Genomic DNA, 18,789 nt, shown 5'->3' with positions numbered 1-18,789 from the left:
GCGATGCGACATCACTTTGAAAAATACTTAACAGATAAGTCAACCTATTAACAATTACTAATTAAAACTCCACGAGGTGTCTCACTAGAGAGGATCCGAATCGTACACGTGTACCCTTTGGGGGTCCGTTCCTCCTCCATCTCTCTCACCCGTTGACTTCCAATAGTCAGTCTGTGACGAAAGGAGCAACTTAACTATTACGAATCCATGTGGAGCCTACGTTGCACAGTTGACTCGTCATGTTCTTGCATGCGGTTGTGACTTGAAGACTACCAAATTTTAATAATTTTAAGAACAACGTGGTGTGAGACCTCCTATAGAAGTAGAAGGGTACGACATTTCCTTAGAGGAGGCCATCGCCATGGCCATGGGGCACCTGTACAACTCGACCTTGGCTAGGATGGCAGTGGTAACATGGTCCTTTCTCATTTGGGGTCTCTTGGTCGCAGGCCAACCAACCCCTGAAGGTAATTAACCTCCCAGCTCTTCTTGCTTTTTCTACTTTCCGTTTCACTGGAAAACTTCTTCATCCTTTTCTTGATCCTCTCTGTTGTAGGTTTCATAAGCATAGATTGCGGCATTAGTAGTGATTACAGCTACCTTGACAAAGATACAAACTTTGAGTACGTCTCGGATGACCAATTTGTAGATACTGGAACAAACTACAACCTTTCCACGAGTTCCATATCTTCCACTGTTGCAGTGCAGAACTACAACGTTAGAAGCTTTCCTGCTGGAGATCGAAACTGCTACACCTTAAAGCCAGCAATCCAAGATCACAAGTATCTTATAAGAGCAAGCTTCTTGTATGGAAACTACGACGGACTTCGTATGGGGCAAGATAACAATCCAATCTTATTTGATCTCCACATAGGAGTCAATTTCTGGGCAAAGGTGAACATAACTGATGCAAGCAAAGAGTATAGATTTGAGGCCATCACTGTTGCCTTGGCTGACTTCATACAAGTGTGTCTTATAAACACAAGCACTGGAACTCCCTTCATTTCTTCGTTGGAGATGAGGCCACTCAAGACTTCAATCTACAAGGCTGCTAATGCATCTCAATCTCTTGCCCTTTACGGCCGAGCAAACGTGGCACCCTCAGCAACTCCAGTAATAAGGTCTACTTTAACCATTTATTCAAAGTTAATATTATTTTCCAACACATTGTTTGTTAGGAGTGGTATCCGTGCATGTTTTGGGCCAGCAGTTGGCTTGAATAAGATCCAATCTTCGATTTCTTGTTTAATTGCACTTGTTTATTTAATTATTTGATCAACTTGCTAATAAAACTCAGTTTGACCAAGTATCGAACAACATTGCTGCATGTGCCTTTAACAGTCCAGTCTGGCTTTTGTGTACTCAATCTTTCCAGGTACCCGCGCGACCTGCACGACCGCATTTGGTATCCCCTCATCTTCGAAGATTGGATAACGATATCCACCACTTCCACCGTTAGCAACTACCCAGACGATCTCTTCGAGGCACCATCCGTCGTCTTCCAGACCGCCGCCATTCCCCTGAACTCCACCTCTCTCCAGTTCAACTTTGAGTCCGAGGATGGCGCCACCTCGCCCAAGTACTACGCCATCCTCTACTTCTCCGAGATCCAAGTCCTCACGGGGAGGTCAAAGAGGGAGTTCAACATATATGTTAATGGCGCTCTGTGGTACGGGCCCTACTCGCCCCCCTATCTCCTGTCGAGCCCCGTACATAGCATCGAAAATTTGGCGGTGAATCGCCGGTACGAGTTCTCGATTATCGCCACCGCCAACTCCACCCTCCCTCCTCTCCTCAGCGCGTTTGAGATCTACTCGCTCATGTTCCTAACCGAGACAATGACCGACATCGGCGACGGTAAGATGAGTCTTCGTCTCTTTGATCGTGAATGTGCGATAGATGTTTGATATTACTCCTTTGAATCGTGATGTGTTACTACCGGAGCTAGTTTCATATTGAATTGTTCTTGCCTTAGGCTTTTTCACATATTTGCACGGAAACATTTCAAAATATCATAAGTACCCCCAGGATTCTTCGTAGTATCATAACTACGTAAGATTATTGCGACTCTTTCATAATTCCCACTGTAATGTTGTAAGATATTATATTTACCAATACATTATTTTGACCATTAAAATATTACATCTGTCCTTGCACAAAAACGCTATACCTATTTACATAATTACAAAGTTTAGCCAGTCTATCTCTCTTTGTTAATGTGGACATTCTTTCTCTTCCTTCCTGAGGTTTCAGTTGAGGCCATTGTGGCAATTAGGAAACAGTATCAGATGAAGAGAAATTGGATGGGTGATCCATGTGCTCCAAAAAAATATGCTTGGGATGGCGTGACTTGTACCTATAGTGCTAATGCTCCAAGGATCACAGCTATGTGAGTATCCATGAAAGTAAAAAAAATGAAAATTCTTAATCAGATTAACTTTTGTTATAGATTTATCGGAGAAGTAAAGCTACCAGATTTAAATGATGCAGAAATCTTTCCGCCAGTGGATTGACTGGTTACATATCAACTTCTTTTTCCATGCTCAAAGCAATCAAGAGTCTGTAAGTATGGCCAACCATTGATAATGTTTTTCACTCTCTGCTAGTTGATGATATGTATTATTTTCTTTCAGTTTTCTAGTAGTTAATTGCTAGAGCAAACATTTTTGAGGTCTGCATACTAATTTTCTTGTCAACATAAATTAAATAATTAATCTTGACCACATGAAGTCTGACTGTTAGTCACTTGATATTTAATTTAGTTGCTGCCATCTAGAGATGCTTGAAATGTACTACTTAAGAGTATTTAGCATCAATTGGCACTCACCTTAAACGAGATTGATTATTGGGGCATCATTCATTTGTGATGTAAATGCATACTACCAATCATTGTAATTGTAAACAGCCAAGTAATTTCGAAGTCAAGAACTGTAAGGTTAACGCAATCACTTTGTAAGCTTGCTTTGCACGCAAATGATTCACTACCAATCACTGTCATTTATGTACTGAAACCAGTAACTACAGACTCCTATGTTCAACCGGCACATCATGTGTAAGCTTTTTAATTTACAAGGATCCAATAGTAAAAGTCATTGTCAGTTTCAATACACATATGGTGTTCCATGTTTGAACTTTCCGAAGGTTTTGCATGATACTGACAAACCTTTAAAACAAGCTTTTAAACATTCATACTGCTCCTAATTTTCTTTACTTAGTTGTTAAGATCATTTAGTGTTAAATGCGAACTAACAACGGAAAGGTTTTACAACTATTATCTTTGTAAAATTTTGTTTCAGGGATTTGTCTTACAACAAGTTAAATGGGACAATACCTGGTTTTCTCGCAAACTTATCTTCCCTCCAGATATTGTAAGTGCTCAAGCCAATCTTAGAAGTTATATTTTAGGGCACAAAAAATGATTTGATAGTTTAATGCTATCTGATCTGTGCAGGAATTTAACAGGCAACTGCTTCACTGAGCCAATACCTGATGTGCTGCTGAAAAGATCAGCTGCAGGTTTTCTTATATTAAGGTTTGTAAATTATAATTTTCCTTGAGTACTTTTAGTAATGTTTAATCAGTTATTTTGTAGTTTACGTCATCCTGTATGAGAATCCACTTATTGAGAAAACGCTACCTAATTTTTTTTATTAGTAGTACCATCACCATTTTCCAAACCTTTTGCCCATAATATTGGGTCACATACATCAGTTATGAATAGTCCTAGATCCAATTCCACTGTTGTATGGGCATTCAGTATCATAAGCACTGGCACAGGGCACTGAATAACATAACTGTGGTCAGCCCTGCTTAAGGATTGCTGAACAGCAGATATGTAATACTTCTTTCAATAATTCTGCACCTTCTACAAATACTGTTTATAGGCTAAACAGTTTCGTCATTCATAGGAAGTCATGCATTTGAGGCCACTTGTTAGTCTCTACTGTTGTGCTGAGGTATAATGTGACCAGACATCTTATATGAAATATGCCTCAACATTCACTCAAAAAGGAAAATAAATGCCTATTCTATCACTTTGTCCTTATATTCTATTGTTATTAGATACTTAATGAGTTAGGAAACAATACCAAGATCATGGAGGAGGCAAAAAGTTATTTGCATATTATAATACATAAGGTAGACTCAGCTTTACACTTTGGGAGAAGAGGCAAATACAATACTAAGATCATGTCTTTTGTGCTTGCTAACTTAAAAATGTTCTAGAAGCAATGAAGTGAACTGCATTAACCTTAAATTCTTTTCCTGATTCTAGAATGGACAATGGTACAAACACATGTGACAACGGATTCACTCCTGAGACTATTACAAAGAAGAAGTTAACTACACCGGTCATTGTAATTGTCTCAATTGTCCCTGTGGTGTTATTAGCACTGGCAGTGGCGGTATGCATCGTGTTGATATCAAAAAGACGGCAGAAAGGTTGCTACCTGTAATGATAAGCCTTATTACTGAACTAAGGCCTTGCTCTTTTTCGTTTTACTATGTACTTTACCAGTTTTACATTTACTCCTTCATTTATGGTCCATATCTCATCATCTCCTTTTGTACAAAAGATGCAGTTTCTGATGCTGGGAGGTCACATACTGAGGAATTTCTGCTAAGAAATATGAATCTTGAAGACTGTCAGGTGCAGCTTGAGAGTAAACAATTCACATACCTGCAGTTGGAGAACATTACCAACAAATTTACACGAGTCATTGGACAAGGAGGATTTGGGACTGTCTACCATGGTTACCTAGAAGGTAGCACTGAGGTTGCAGTCAAGTTGCTTTCTGGGTGGTCATCACAAGGAATGAAGGAGTTTCTCGCTGAGGTAACTAATTTGAATATAGTTAGACATCTGCTTCTCAGGAATGAAATGGCTTTTGGCACAGTGTAAATGTGTAATGATGAAGTTTTAAAGCAAATACGTGTATAGAGCTTATATTGGATCATAGGAATGGTGATTGCATTCCATATGCTGTATAAGGATTCCAAAATTAAATTGCCAAGCATGCCACTGAGAAAAAATCTTTTGTAGCAATGTGAAGTAGTGAAAACATTACAGAGTTTTCTTTCTTGCTGAAGGTGTATATGAACTATTAGATGTAAACAGATATTTCAAAATGCTGTGGTAGCACTATCGCACCACTGAACTAGAATCTTGATGCTTCTAGTTATGCAGTATTCTGTCTGACAATGTTTAGGATTCTCTCTTGCAGACCCAGAATTTGAGAAAAGTTCATCACAAGAACCTAGTTTCTTTGGTTGGCTTTTGCAATGATGGGGAACACATGGCTCTTGTCTACGAGTACCTGCCTCAGGGAAGCCTTCATGATCATCTGAGAGGTTTGCAAAGAGAAAGAACCTCTGCCATTATCTTAAAATCTTAATCCTTTGTACTCGTATATAGTTGGGGGTAGATGCTTCCTGATGTTTTTCAGGTCATTGGTAGATCCTTTATCTCTAACTACCAACCATTTTTTACCTTGTTCTTTTGAAATACATATTAGCACTATTTTATGCAACAATGAGGCATCTGATGGAGGTTCTTAGATCTTTTATCCTTAAAATCTCATGTCATGATTGAGCCACTTCAGCTGGTCCAGACATTGAACAATTAGACTAATAGACATTCTTTTAAGCCCTGTGATAGATTTCTGATTCAGAACTTAATTAGATAAAATAGGTATTATATATAGAGGGCTAACATGGCCATGATTAATATAAGATGTTTAAATAATGGCCTGGCTTTTGCTTGTAAGTTTAGCCTAAATTAAAATCATAGACTTTCTCCTTCATTGACTATTCCAATGTCTAGAGGACTTCTTAAAGTGTTGCTCTTCCATTGCATGAGCCTAAACTGCAATTAGAAATAGATCACTCCATTTGCCAACGAGCCTGTCGAGTTACATTGGAAAGCCCCCTGTTGTATAATTTTGTCCTTTGTAGAGCAGTTAATCACATTTCATATCTGTTTATTCTTTCATCCCCTCGAGTTCTCTAATACAGTAATTCTTTCCAAATTAGAAGTGTTGTATGTTAGAAAGATTAAAAAGAATGCTAAAGCATTCCACAGTAATTAAGCTAGCTCTCATTTCACACATCAACATATTCTCCCAAGTCATATATTATGTAGTAACTTTCTCAAATGGTATCTAAAATCGACTCTACTTTGTTGCACATTAGAATGTACCATTGAGCATTTCAACTTGGCAGTTAAAGATATCTGATAGATTAATTGTGGTGGAAGTCATCAATTGTGGAATGACATAAGAGTTCTGAAAATCACTTTAATGATAAGGTTCTGCTAGACATTTTTCATGCAAAAAATGTTAGAATGTCTTCTTGCTCTTATAGGTAAAATTGGGCTCACTAGACCTTTGAGTTGGAGAAAGCGCCTCCAAATTGCCCTTGAAGCTGCACAAGGTCAGGATACGTAATGTATCTATATGTCTTTTTCTTTCTTGATCTTAGCTACACGGTTCTTTTCTTCCTTCTTTTTGTTTATTTTTAATTTTTTTTAATTTATTATTATTATTGTGTGGTGTAGGCCTGGATTATCTGCACAAAGGATGCAAACAATCGATAATTCACAGAGATGTAAAGCCTAGCAATATTCTTTTAGGCCATCATTTAGAGGCTAAGATAGCTGATTTTGGGTTATCTAAGGCAGTGCTCAGTGATGCGCAGTATGTATCAACAGTGGCACTCGTAGGCACACCAGGCTACATGGATCCGGAGTACGTCCCTGTTTCCACACAATTTAATTTTCTGCCAATTAAAGTTGGTGGGTTTTGCCTACTAGGAAAATAACAGGGTAAATAATAGGAGTCCATATCTTTCTCATCCAATTTTGCAAAGAAGTAACTTATTTGTTAAGAAGATGAGCATAATAAAAATGTCTCATGAAAGGATAATAGATAGATTTACTCATTATATCTGCAGGCAAACATTTTTCTATTTGAGCTGTTTACAAATGTCTAATATTGAAGCTTTTTCATATATAGGTACCATAGGACATTGCAACTCAGCGAAAAGAGTGATGTATATAGCTTTGGGGTGGTTCTATTGGAAATAGTTACAGGTCAACCTCCCATTGTGCAAGGCACAGGAAAGGTTCACATCCTAGAACGTGTGAAACCAATGCTGAACAGAGGTGATATTGAGGAAATTGTCGATAGAAGGATGCAAGGCAAGTGTGATGTTAATTCAGTGTGGAAGGTTCTGGAGCTAGCAATGATGTGCACAGAAGAATACTCCGCTCAAAGACCAACAATGGCTGACGTGGTGGTACATCTAAGGGAGAGTTTGACACTGGAGACTTCTTGTGTGAGAGGCGATAGTGTATACAGTGAACGCACTGGCATAAGTGAGAACAGTGATTTTAGAGATATATCAGGCACATTTGGTCCATCTGCAAGATAAGCTTTTCATGTCTGGCTCTTCTCAATTGACATAGGTTTTCCATCTTCAAAGTGATGATAAAATGGTTTGAATCAAGATTAATGGCTTAAGCTTTGAGATTAGCTTGGATGCGATGCCTATCCTGCTTGAGGTGTGGCTTGGAAGAACACTACTACATCTATCATTCTTTTGCTTATCTTTTCTTGTTTATCACTATTATTGTTTTTCTACCTCATGCATTACACTCGCTGTAATATGTACTTTAGTTCTAAATATCTGTGTGCAAAATAAAGAATGGTGAATTCCTAGTAGTTTCGTTCCCTGGTTTAATTGCTATAATCATAAACCGTGTTGCATATTGTGGCTTCCCAGATAATTTTGGTATGCTCTGGAACTTTGTCAAATGATGAGTATCAGGAATATTTAGTAATCCAAAGTGTTAGGAATCTCTTCCTTACATCTGTACCCTTCTAAATTTGGCATTGGCGTACACCCTCAAGGCCTTAAGGAACATTTTCTACTTGGTAACTTACTAGTTCTTAGTCACCAATTTGCTCTCATAGTTCTCCTTGACTTTGTCAAAATATTAGTTTTTTTTAAAGACTTTTTAGCTCTCCCAATTTCCCAATCTCTTATTCAATTGTCTTTCTGTATCCCTTGGACCATTTCCTTTTCTTCGTTTCGTATGGGTTATATCAATTTGAGGTTCAATAATCATTTGCATATCCACTTTTATTTCGTAAATATGAGTACTGATTCAAAAATAAAATACAATACTAATTAAATCTGGCAATATGCTTGGTCAATATAAATACACAAATATTTAATATTAGTAATGTAGATCATACTAATGAAATGTGAAGCTAAAGTAGAAAAGTGATAAGGCAGCCTTAAATGCCATGGATTACTATTGTCTCTAAGAGATAAAATTAAAAATCACTTCTTTTTTTCTAGTAGAAGTAATAGAGATATTAGTCAAAGGCACACACCTACGACTAATATCTGTCTTTAAACTACGAAGGATATTAGCATCATCATCAACAGGGTCAGAGATTAGAAATAGAATTCAGGGTCAGAAATGAAGCTTGCAAGGAAAGTGCTTCTTTCTTCCAATTTTATCATTCCCTTGCATGTTTAAACTATATTTTCATATAAAATTTAGGATATCTCTCCATCTCTAAAGTCTCACATGTTTACCACGTTGCTGCATGCGAGTAATTTCCAACTCCAACGAAAGCAACAGCTCTGTATGAATCCATTCCCTTGGAATTGGTAAAGCGTGTGCCTTTGAGGTTTTCTGCCGATGAAATGAAGGTCAAAGGCACAGCATGGTTTATTGTTATTAAACGATAACAAACACAAGATGCACGTACAAGGTGTGAAACTAGAAGAGCTTATAATATGTAACAAGAACAAGGTGGTTGGTTTAGTATAAACATACACGAGTGGCTCCTCTGAGTAATTGGAAGGAAATGATCTCCTAAAGCGCAAGAGGTACTGGAAGCCACAGCCATGGAGGAATACTCCTACCGTAGCTTACCCAAGATTATGTTATGGTTCTTGCTTCATCTAATGGGTGTCTTGGTCTCAGGCCAGTCAGGTTCTGAAGGTAATTAATAAGCCCTCAGGCTTAATTTCTTTTCTTCGCCATGAATTAGAGTTGCATCCTGCACGCATACATCCTATACAGAGAGATAGAGATTTCTTGAGAGAAGAACCAAGTAGATCTTTTATATTTCACATGAAAATTCGACTGTCATTTTGTAGATTACATAAGCATAGATTGCGGCATTACGAGTGGTTCCAGATACAACGATACCAAGACACAACTGGAGTACATCTCAGACGACCAATTTATAGATACTGGAACAAACTACGATATTGCGAATAACTATAAAACCTCCTCAGTCGCAGTGCAGAACTTGAACGTCAGAAGCTTCCCTGATGGATCTCGGAATTGTTACACCTTAAAGCCAGTAATCCAAGAGCATAAGTATCTTATAAGAGCAAGCTTCATGTATGGAAACTATGACGGACTTCGTATGGGGCAAGATAACAATCCAATCCTATTTGATCTCCATATAGGAGTCAATTTCTGGAAGACGGTGAACATAACTGATGCAAGCAAAGAGTATAGATTTGAGGCCATCACTGTTGCCTTGGCTGACTTCATACAAGTGTGTCTTATAAACACAAGCACTGGAACTCCTTTCATTTCTTCGTTGGAGATGAGGCCTCTCAAGTCCAATCTTTATCCAGCCGCAAATGCTTCTCAATCTATTGTTCTTACCTTTCGAGTCAACATGGCCTCAGAAACAACTCCAGTAATAAGGTGAGCTTTAACCATATTTATTGTCATCATTATTATGTTTGTACTATTATTATTAGGTCTTTGTACGATTTTTTTTTTTGTTTAAAATTTCTAAAATTAAGCATTAATTATAGAAAATATCATTTAATATTAGATAATTTAAATTTAATTCTTTACCTTTTATAGGAAATTGAGTTCAATTTAAATTTAATTTTTCATCTCTATCTTTTATCAAATTTTAATTTAAATTAATTTTAAACTAATGCAAGATATACTATCTTTATTATGATATATATATATTACTCTTAATTAAAGAGATATATATTTCTTTTATTTGAAAAATTATTAAAATTATATAATATCAAAAAATAACTTGCAAGATAATGTGTTTTAAAATTAAATAATTACGTATTGAATTGGTAATACTTTTGATTTTTTTTTTCGCGTTTCTATTATATCATTGAGGATTTTAGCTGTTAAATCTCCATTAGACCGATTAAACACGTAACCATAATTCATTAGACCTAATTAATAAATACTTAACCCTATGGCACCCAAGAATCGCTCTATTATAGAATTTCTTTTTTCTTTGTCCGTTTTTCTACTTTGCGAATAGCTCTCCTCAAGCATTTTGGTGAGAGATATAGAACACCTGGTTATATCTTTTTAATTGGTTAAGTGCAAGTTGCTCGGTTGGTCGATCTGATTATAGCGTCATATGCACGTTTGCGCATGAATTTGATGGTCTAATTGTGTCTAACGTAGGATTAAAATGGGCACGATTAAGATCTTTGGATTTGCATAATTGGCGTGAATTTAACGGACTGAGTGCACTCCTAGAATTAGCCGTGAGCTAGGCCATGTATCAAACATCTTTGGTGCACTCTACCTTTTTGTCTTCTTTTCTGTTCTTCTTTTGTTTGGATTGTAACTGGAAGACCCAACAGATACCCGGACGACCCGTACGATCGAATCTGGACGCCCTGGGACAACGTGCCGTACTGGAGCGTCATATCCGCAGCCTCCGCATTCAATAACTACGACATAGATTTCTTCGAGCCTCCCTCCGCCGTCTACCGGACAGCCGCCGTCCCCGTGAACGACACCTCGCTCTGGTTCTACTGGGACTCCGAGGATGGCCCCACCACGCTCCAGTACTTCGTCGTCCTCTACATGGGCGAGGCCGAAGCCCTCAACGGGACCGCCAAGAGGGTGTTCGACATCTACCTCAACCGCCAGGTCTGGTTCCCGTCCTTCGAACCACCCTACCTGATAACAGGCTCCATATACAGTCCCAAACCTTTAGACGTCAGTGCTCGGTACACCTTCTCGCTGAACGCCACCACCAATTCCACCCTCCCCCCTCTCCTCAACGCGCTCGAGGCATACTCCCTCGTGCTCCTGCCTGAACTCATGACTGACCTCGACGACGGTAAGTTAAAAATATCTTTGATCGTCACAAATATTCCACATGAGAGAAATGTTTGTTGATTTCCGCCTCTAGAGTATTGACTACTCTGCCTTGTTATATTATACGCGGTCAAAGGTTTTTTTTTTTTTTTTTTTTTAAGTTAACAAAATTGTCATATTTCAAGATTCACAATTGTTACTGCATTCATAGTTCTCATTCAAATCATTGGACTCTTAAAATTGTCAATTCCATGAGTTCAAAATTAACTGCAACTATGCAAAGACCATTTCACTCTTTTATATATATGGTTTGAAATGGTCTAAAAATATTTAATTTAAGGTGCATATTAGGAATATTCTCAGAAATTTTAACCATAATGGCAATTTAGAATGAGTCCAGTGATTTCATGTCAATTATAATATTATCAGTATAGAATGTAAAATATTTATCGATGATTTTTAACTCATATAAAATAAGATAATTTTTAACTATGGTATTGATATTATATTGGATAGCATTTAAACCATTTAGATTCTAATGACAATTATGTAAAAAGCCCCCCAAAACACTACTTGTCATGTACAACTCCTGGTATTAATATCGGATTGTTCTTGATTTAGGATCTTTGATGTGTTAGTGTCTGAGGTAGCTCCATATAATCATATCGGATTGTTCTTAATTCAAGGTCATACCTGCCACTAGAACATTTTAAAATATCATAATTACCCCTGAGTTCTTCAAAATATCAATATAATACTTGGAAATTCTTGGGACTCTTTTTTAATTGTCAATAGAATAACAACCCGGAATTTAAAATAAATAAATAAATAGAGATAATCATTTAGATAATGAGGAATTTTGAAATCATGAATGTGATCAAATTTTAGATTATTTCATGTTTTCTTTACATGACTTATATAAAAGAACTAAATATATATATATATATATATATATATATATATATATATATATTATATATTAGAGAAAATATTAGTATTCATATTTATGAATAATTCATGTATAAATTGTATTTAGAAGAATTGAGAATCTTGATGATAAAGGAATTTGATATATGAGATTCAGAATGAACAATATAATTGAATATTGATAAAAGTAAAAATTGAAAACCAATTTGTTTTCAAGAAGATAAGTCCAAATAAAAGATTCTTAGAATATAACGTTGTGATGCAACGTGCTACCAAGTGACTCTGGCATAATTAGGAAAAAGATTTTTGGATTTTCATTCTGATGACTCTAATCTTACTTAATGGCTAGAACAAAAGTCAGTAGGGCACTGCAGAGTACCTACTGTGATTCTAGTAGAATCGACTATCTCGAAAAGTTTCGGACATGCCTCCGATAATGACTAGTAGTACGATGTGGTCACGGATTAGAGTACCTATTAAAGAGACAATATGACATTTTATTAATTTTGTCGAGTTTCAATGATATACACTTTTAGCAGAGATCAATTCTTATTTATATTAATTTATTCAAATTGAGATATTATGAATGATTTATAATTCGATTTCCATAATAGCACATTTTTACAGAGATTAATTCTTGTTATATTGATTTATTCAATATGAGATAATATGAATGATTTATGATTCAATTTAGTATACATAGATTTTGAAATTCAGTAAGAGAGACAAAAAAATTATTTATTTTCCAAGATGGCTTATATATATTGTTATGACTCATTTTTTGTTACTATATATATCATATATTAATATTTGTCATTAGACATATTATTAATAGAGTGGGTTATCTACTGGGCGTCTAGCTCATGAAGACTTATTATTTTGCAGGAATTTAAGAAGTTGATTAATGACGACTTTGAAGGCTGAGTACATTTCTGCCGTGTCAATATAATTTTAGGATCTAATTATTATTTAGGTTTCTTCGGGTTTTATCCTAGAGATGGCCATTATGTTTAGAGCTTGGCATTGAAAATATCATATTTGTCCTTACACAATATTATAATATCATTATAGAAATCCCTAAGTTTCATTAAAACGAACATGATACCTATTTATATAGTTACAATGTTTAGCCATTCTATAGATAGCTTTGTTGATGTGGACATTCTTTCTTTTCCTTCTTGATATATCAGTTGAGGCTATTATGGGAATAAGGGAACAATATCAAATGAAGAGAAATTGGATGGGTGATCCATGTGCTCCAAAAAAGTATTCTTGGGATGGCGTGAGTTGTAGCCGTAGTGCTACAGCTCCGAGGATCACAGCTCTGTGAGTATCTACGAAAGGAAATTTATGAATTTTTTTATTAGGGATCACTCAGAATAAGTAAAGTTAACGGATTCAAATGTTACAGAAACCTTTCATCCAGTGGATTGACTGGTCACATATCAACTTCATTTTCCATGCTCAAAGCAATCACAAGTCTGTAAGTATGACCATTTATGGATAATTGTTTCCACTCTCCGCCAATAGGTGATATCTGCCATTTTCTTTCAGTTATCTAATATTTAATTTTTAGAACAAATATTTTTGAGATATGTGTACTAATATGCCCTATCACTCATTGTCATTGTCATTGTCATTTATTTACTGAAACCAGCTTACAACAGAGTTACCATGGTGAGCTGACATGCATGTGTAAACTTTTGAATTTACAAGGATCCAATAGTAAAACTCATGATCAGTTTTCATACCCATACATCATTCCATGTTGGACCTTTCCAAAGGTTTCACATGATACAGAAAAACCTATAGACAAGAAGGCAAATTTTCATGCCGTTACTTATTTTCAGGACAATCTTTTATTTTATAAATTTAGTTGTTCAGATCATATAGTGTTTTTCAGAAGCCAAAAGGCTTAGATTATGAAGTAACTAGATAAATCTGCAATGGAAAGGTTTTTACATTACCAAGTAACTAGATAAATCTGCAATGGAAAGGTTTTTACAGCAATTCTCTTCTTGAAATTTTGTATCAGGGATTTGTCTTACAACAAGCTAAATGGGACAATACCTGATTATCTAGCAAGCTTGTCTTCCCTCAAGGTCTTGTAAGTACTCAATTCAAGCTCATGGGTCGGAATTTAGGGGGGAGATAAAGCTTTGGAGGTCATTAGCTATCTATATGTGTGCAGGAATTTGACAGGAAACTGCTTCTCAGGACCAGTCCCTGATGTGCTGCTTAAAAGATCAACTTCGGGCTTGCTTACATTGAGGTATGCAATTTCCATTGAGTAATGTTTTTATCTGATTACCCCCTGAATTTTTATGCAAGAGTCAACTCAAATGGCATTATCTTCCAAGCCTTATCTTCCAAGCCTTCTCCAAAGTTACTTTCTTCTTCCAAGCCTTCTCCAAACAAAATGGGTTTGGTGTATGGCCAGCCAGTAACATGACCACTAAAGTTGAGGCACTGACTAACATTATCATGATCCTAGATTTTTTAATGGGAAAAGTTGATTTCGTCCTTGGAAGTTGATGGAAGAGAGCATAATGTTTCTGTCAATAATCTGCAGATTCTTGAAATAATTTTTGATAAGCTAAGCAACTTAAGTAAGCCATGGAAAGCAAGTATCAGAATTTTTTGTTACTTTCCACTAAAGAATAGCTTCAAGGACTCAAATAAATTTTTCCCTTCAAGTGTTAGGTGAATCAGATGTCCTCAATGAACTATGCCTGATATATGCTGAAAAAGATAAAACTTTGCCTAGAGCTAATCATCTTGACTACAAAATTACCTTGAGGATTGAATATTACTAGTGAAAAGGAGTTTAAAATAACAGAAAAGGTCTGGTGGGTAAGAATGCCGTCTCCCCTGCCTTCAAGAGAATGAAAGCTAAGGATTTTAAAGTATTAAGAATAATTTCATAAAAAATAAAACTTATTATTATAGATTGGAGAGGTTCAGCATATTCTTCAAAAGCTTAAATGAGATGATACTGGCTTTCGTAAATGAAGCTGATGTTCATTTGCCAGGGGAAGATGAAGGCCAAAGGATCAAATAAGAGGTCCAAAAAAAAATACTGTCTTAATGCAGGGCAGAAATTATCTTCAATCAGGGGTCAATCTTTTTTCTTGTCGTTGTACCTAACATGAAATCAACTGCATAAACTTTGAAAAATGCAGTCCTCTTGTTTTCTCTCTCTTCTTCTTCTTCTTCCTTTTTTTTTTGTGGTGCTTTGTGATTGTGATTGATTGCTGCTAACATTTCATAAAATTCTCCTCATGCTAGGACTGACAATGGTACAAGCAAATGCGACAATGGTCTCTCACCTGACAATATTTCGAAGAAGAAGAAGATCACTACACCAGTCATTGTAGTCATTTCAATAGTTCCCCTGGTCTTACTGGCAGTAGCGTTGTCCACCTTGTGTATATTGAGAAGAAGATCACAAGGTCGTTTCTTGTACAAGCAAGCCTTATCTGTGCAATATTGCATTGCTAATTTTCATTTTATTGGAATGATATACTAGTTATATGCTTGACCCCTTTATATGCGTCTGTATCTCAATTCACATGATCTTCTGTTCTGATGGAACTTTTGGTTTCAGATGCCTTGCCACTTATTGAGGAAGTTCCAGAAAGAAAAATGGATGTGCAAGACCACCAGCTGCAATTTGAGAGTAAGCAATTCACATACATGCAATTGGCGAACATTACCAACAAATTTGAACAAATCATCGGAAATGGAGGTTTTGGGACTGTCTACCATGGTTACTTGGAAGATGGTACCGAGGTTGCAGTTAAGTTGCTTTCAGAAACATCAGGACAAGGACGAAAGGAGTTTCTGGCTGAGGTAACTAATTTAAACCATGTTATACAGATGTTTCCCACAAAGATATGGCTTTGGTCACAGTTAGACGATGAAGTTTGGAATAAAATGTTTGCACCATAGCTTATATCACCGGGGTTCCAGGCACTCTATGCTAGCAAAGACTGCAAATGCATTATAAAGCATTCAACTAATTAAGAAATATCTCTATGTAGAAATGTGCTGATTGCTGGAGTTTCCATGCTGCTTGGATATTATTTTTGTAGTAAAGTGTTCCTTAAATCTAAAATTCTGTTAGTTAACACCTATCCAGTTTCTAGGTTATATAGAATGAAAGAAATTACCCTTTTGTTGTCTTTCTTTCTGAATATTTTATGATGTCAAAGGATATTTCAAAATGCTTTGAGTAGCCCATCAGACATTGACAAGGTAGAATCCTATTGATGCCAGTTACAGAATGATGTTTGTGATTCTGTCTTGCAGGCTCAGAATTTGACAATGGTTCATCATAAGAACCTAGTTACTTTGGTTGGCTATTGCAACGATGGGGAACACCTGGCTCTTGTCTATGAATACATGGCTCGGGGAAGCCTTTACGATTATCTCAGAGGTTCATCAATAGAAACCCTTTGTCATTATTTAAATAATCATACATAGTGGAAAATAGATGCATAAAATATGTTTATTTCTCTAGTTGTGGAAGATCGTTTTTTCAGCTCCAACTATGGATCTACCCCATGGCCTAAACCACTTTAAAGCTAGTTTTAAATCCTTATGTGGACTGATTTCATGCTCTTACAGGTAGAACTGGTCGTGATAGAGCATTGAGTTGGAGAGAGCGCCTCCACATTGTCCTTGAAGCTGCACAGGGTCAGGATACATAATGCATCTTCATGTCTCTTTTTACTAGATCTTAAACTGCATAGTTTATTTCATCTCTTATTCATTCAATGCAGGCCTGGATTATCTTCACAAAGGTTGCAGGCTACCAATAATCCACAGAGATGTAAAGACAAGCAACATTCTTTTAGGTCAAAATTTAGAAGCTAAGATAGCTGATTTTGGGCTATCCAAGACAGTTATTGGTAATGCACAAACACAAGTGTCAACAATGGTGCTTGTCGGCACACCAGGATACATTGATCCAGAGTAAGTCTCTTTTGCATATATATTTAATTTTCTGCCAGTTGAGGTTGACAGGGTTGGGGCTATTAAATGATAAGGAAACAACAGTGTAAATGATAAGATGGGCATGAGATAAATTATCTCATGAAAGAATAGGAAAGAAGATTTTGTAACTAGTTGCACAGGAAAACTTTCTTTTGAGCTGCTTGCAGATATGTTTAGCTAATTGTGAAGTTTTTTCATATAATAGGTACTACAAGACATGGAAAGTCGGTGAGAAGAGTGATGTGTACAGCTTTGGTGTGGTTTTATTGGAGATAATTACTGGTGAACCTCCCATGGTGGAAGGCAAAGGGATGGTTCACATCCTAGAACGCGTAAAGCCAGCTCTTATCCGAGGGGATATTACTAAAATAGTGGATGGAAAGCTACGTGGAAGGTATGATGTTAACTCTGTATGGAATGTTCTGGATCTAGCAATGAACTGCATAGAAGAAAACTCGGCTCAAAGACCAACAATGGCTGAAGTGATAATGCAGCTAAAGGATAGTTTGAACCTAGAGAATGCTCATGAGAGGGGCGATGAATTATACAGTGAGGACACCCCCATAAGCGAAAAAAGTGCATTTGTATATCTATCAGCCTCATTTGGTCCATCTGCAAGATAAGCTGGCTACTACAGTCCCATGTATTCCTCCCCAGTAGTCTGAACTGGTTTTCTACTTTTCTTATTTCAAGTGAGCATACAACACGTCTGGACTGTCTTGCTTCAAGTTTTCTGTGTAATTTGTACTATTTCTTATCTATTGCAATTTTTTCTGGGAACATAAAAACCTTTCTTCCCTCAAACCAGCAACTTCTGCGTGCCTTCTGCTGGTAATCAATCATTCTAAATTGGGATTCTTCTAGGATTTTAAACCGATTATTTCCCATCTTTTGGTGTTCATCTTACATAAAAATATTTGTGCAAGTATTGGAAGAGAGCCGCTTTTTCCTTTTCTTTTCTTTTCTTTTCTTTTCTTTTCGGCATACAATCAGATGCAGTCTAGTCTTTATTACTTCTATTCGACATATTTGCAAGTTGACTTCCCATTTTCAGGTCGAGGCAACCACCTTCCATTAGTTATAAGAAATTTCCTCGGTATAATCCATGTATGTCTTAAAATGACCTTTATATTTTTTTCTCTTTCTCCACCTTTAGATGGTCATCCGAAGTAATTTGATCAAATGATTAGAGAAGCTTACATAGAATATTTCTTTAACAATTCTACAGGAGGAATTATTCTTTTGATTACTTTCTAAAATATTTCTGTTAACGATAAGTCAACAGCCGTACCTTTCATTCTCTTCTTTACTAATACTAATCTTTTGTCTTCTTATGGAGCGAATGATTAGACGCTCACGTCTCGCAGGTGGCAATGATCGTACCTACCACTTTAACGTAGTTAATTAGTACCGATTGAGAGTGATAGATTAATAATAATAACATTACTAACAGATAAGATAGGACCATTAACTTCCCTTTGATTGCCCGTTGACCTACATTAAGCTATTTCTAAAATTGAGCCTACGTTGCTTCGTTGACTTGCCATAAGTTGATGGATTGATGGAATAATAATTCGTGTTCTCTGTTGGCCTGGTATGCAAATACATATATATAATAGATAAATAATAAATTTATAATTAACGCCCCATATTTTTTGACTATATTATAAATAAAGTCAACTTCACAAATACGGCCCTCTATTTTGCATTTAAGATGGATAAAATCCTCTAACTTT

At 36.3% G+C, this 18,789-nt stretch overlaps 2 protein-coding genes across 3 annotated transcripts; both read left to right on the top strand.

The window, feature by feature from the left end:
• The first annotated feature begins 120 nt into the window (after positions 1–120).
• LOC140760442 (putative leucine-rich repeat receptor-like protein kinase At2g19210) lies at positions 121–7,718 on the top strand. 2 transcript variants are annotated; one of them, XM_073097495.1, is made up of 13 exons: positions 121–467; positions 557–1,121; positions 1,376–1,857; positions 2,254–2,389; positions 2,491–2,562; positions 3,297–3,368; positions 3,452–3,532; positions 4,274–4,440; positions 4,581–4,834; positions 5,223–5,349; positions 6,361–6,429; positions 6,554–6,743; positions 7,011–7,718. In XM_073097495.1, exons 1-13 carry the CDS (start codon positions 362–364, stop codon positions 7,426–7,428), a joined length of 2,739 nt encoding a protein of 912 aa, XP_072953596.1. In that variant the 5' UTR covers positions 121–361; the 3' UTR covers positions 7,429–7,718. The 2 variants fall into 2 exon arrangements, with proteins under 2 accessions (XP_072953596.1, XP_072953523.1); XM_073097422.1 differs by having other exon boundaries at positions 123–467; positions 4,575–4,834.
• Positions 7,719–8,877: 1,159 nt separating this feature from the next.
• Positions 8,878–17,865, top strand: LOC140762036 (putative leucine-rich repeat receptor-like protein kinase At2g19210). Its single transcript, XM_073099641.1, has 13 exons — positions 8,878–9,016; positions 9,175–9,739; positions 10,666–11,150; positions 13,246–13,381; positions 13,467–13,538; positions 14,091–14,162; positions 14,247–14,327; positions 15,344–15,507; positions 15,663–15,907; positions 16,367–16,493; positions 16,685–16,753; positions 16,840–17,032; positions 17,259–17,865. Exons 1-13 carry the CDS (start codon positions 8,920–8,922, stop codon positions 17,674–17,676), a joined length of 2,724 nt encoding a protein of 907 aa, XP_072955742.1. The 5' UTR covers positions 8,878–8,919; the 3' UTR covers positions 17,677–17,865.
• The last annotated feature ends 924 nt before the right edge of the window (positions 17,866–18,789 follow it).

Source organism: Typha angustifolia, chromosome 1 (genome assembly GCF_048772165.1).
Source record: "Typha angustifolia cultivar Huaian chromosome 1, ASM4877216v1, whole genome shotgun sequence".
NCBI classification, from domain to species: domain Eukaryota; kingdom Viridiplantae; phylum Streptophyta; class Magnoliopsida; order Poales; family Typhaceae; genus Typha; species Typha angustifolia.
This window is presented reverse-complemented; position numbering and strand designations above follow the sequence as displayed.

Excerpts from the sequence above, each read along its gene's own strand:
- LOC140762036 (XM_073099641.1), top strand. The coding sequence starts at position 8,920 with ATGGAGGAATACTCCTACCGTAGCTTACCCAAGATTATGTTATGGTTC. Across the intron at positions 15,508-15,662 it reads ATTGAGAAGAAGATCACAAG|ATGCCTTGCCACTTATTGAG; the intron begins GTCGTTTCTTGT and ends TTTTGGTTTCAG. Across the intron at positions 16,754-16,839 it reads TGTCCTTGAAGCTGCACAGG|GCCTGGATTATCTTCACAAA; the intron begins GTCAGGATACAT and ends CATTCAATGCAG.
- LOC140760442 (XM_073097422.1), top strand. The coding sequence starts at position 362 with ATGGCCATGGGGCACCTGTACAACTCGACCTTGGCTAGGATGGCAGTG. Across the intron at positions 468-556 it reads AGGCCAACCAACCCCTGAAG|GTTTCATAAGCATAGATTGC; the intron begins GTAATTAACCTC and ends TCTCTGTTGTAG. Across the intron at positions 3,533-4,273 it reads GCAGGTTTTCTTATATTAAG|AATGGACAATGGTACAAACA; the intron begins GTTTGTAAATTA and ends TCCTGATTCTAG.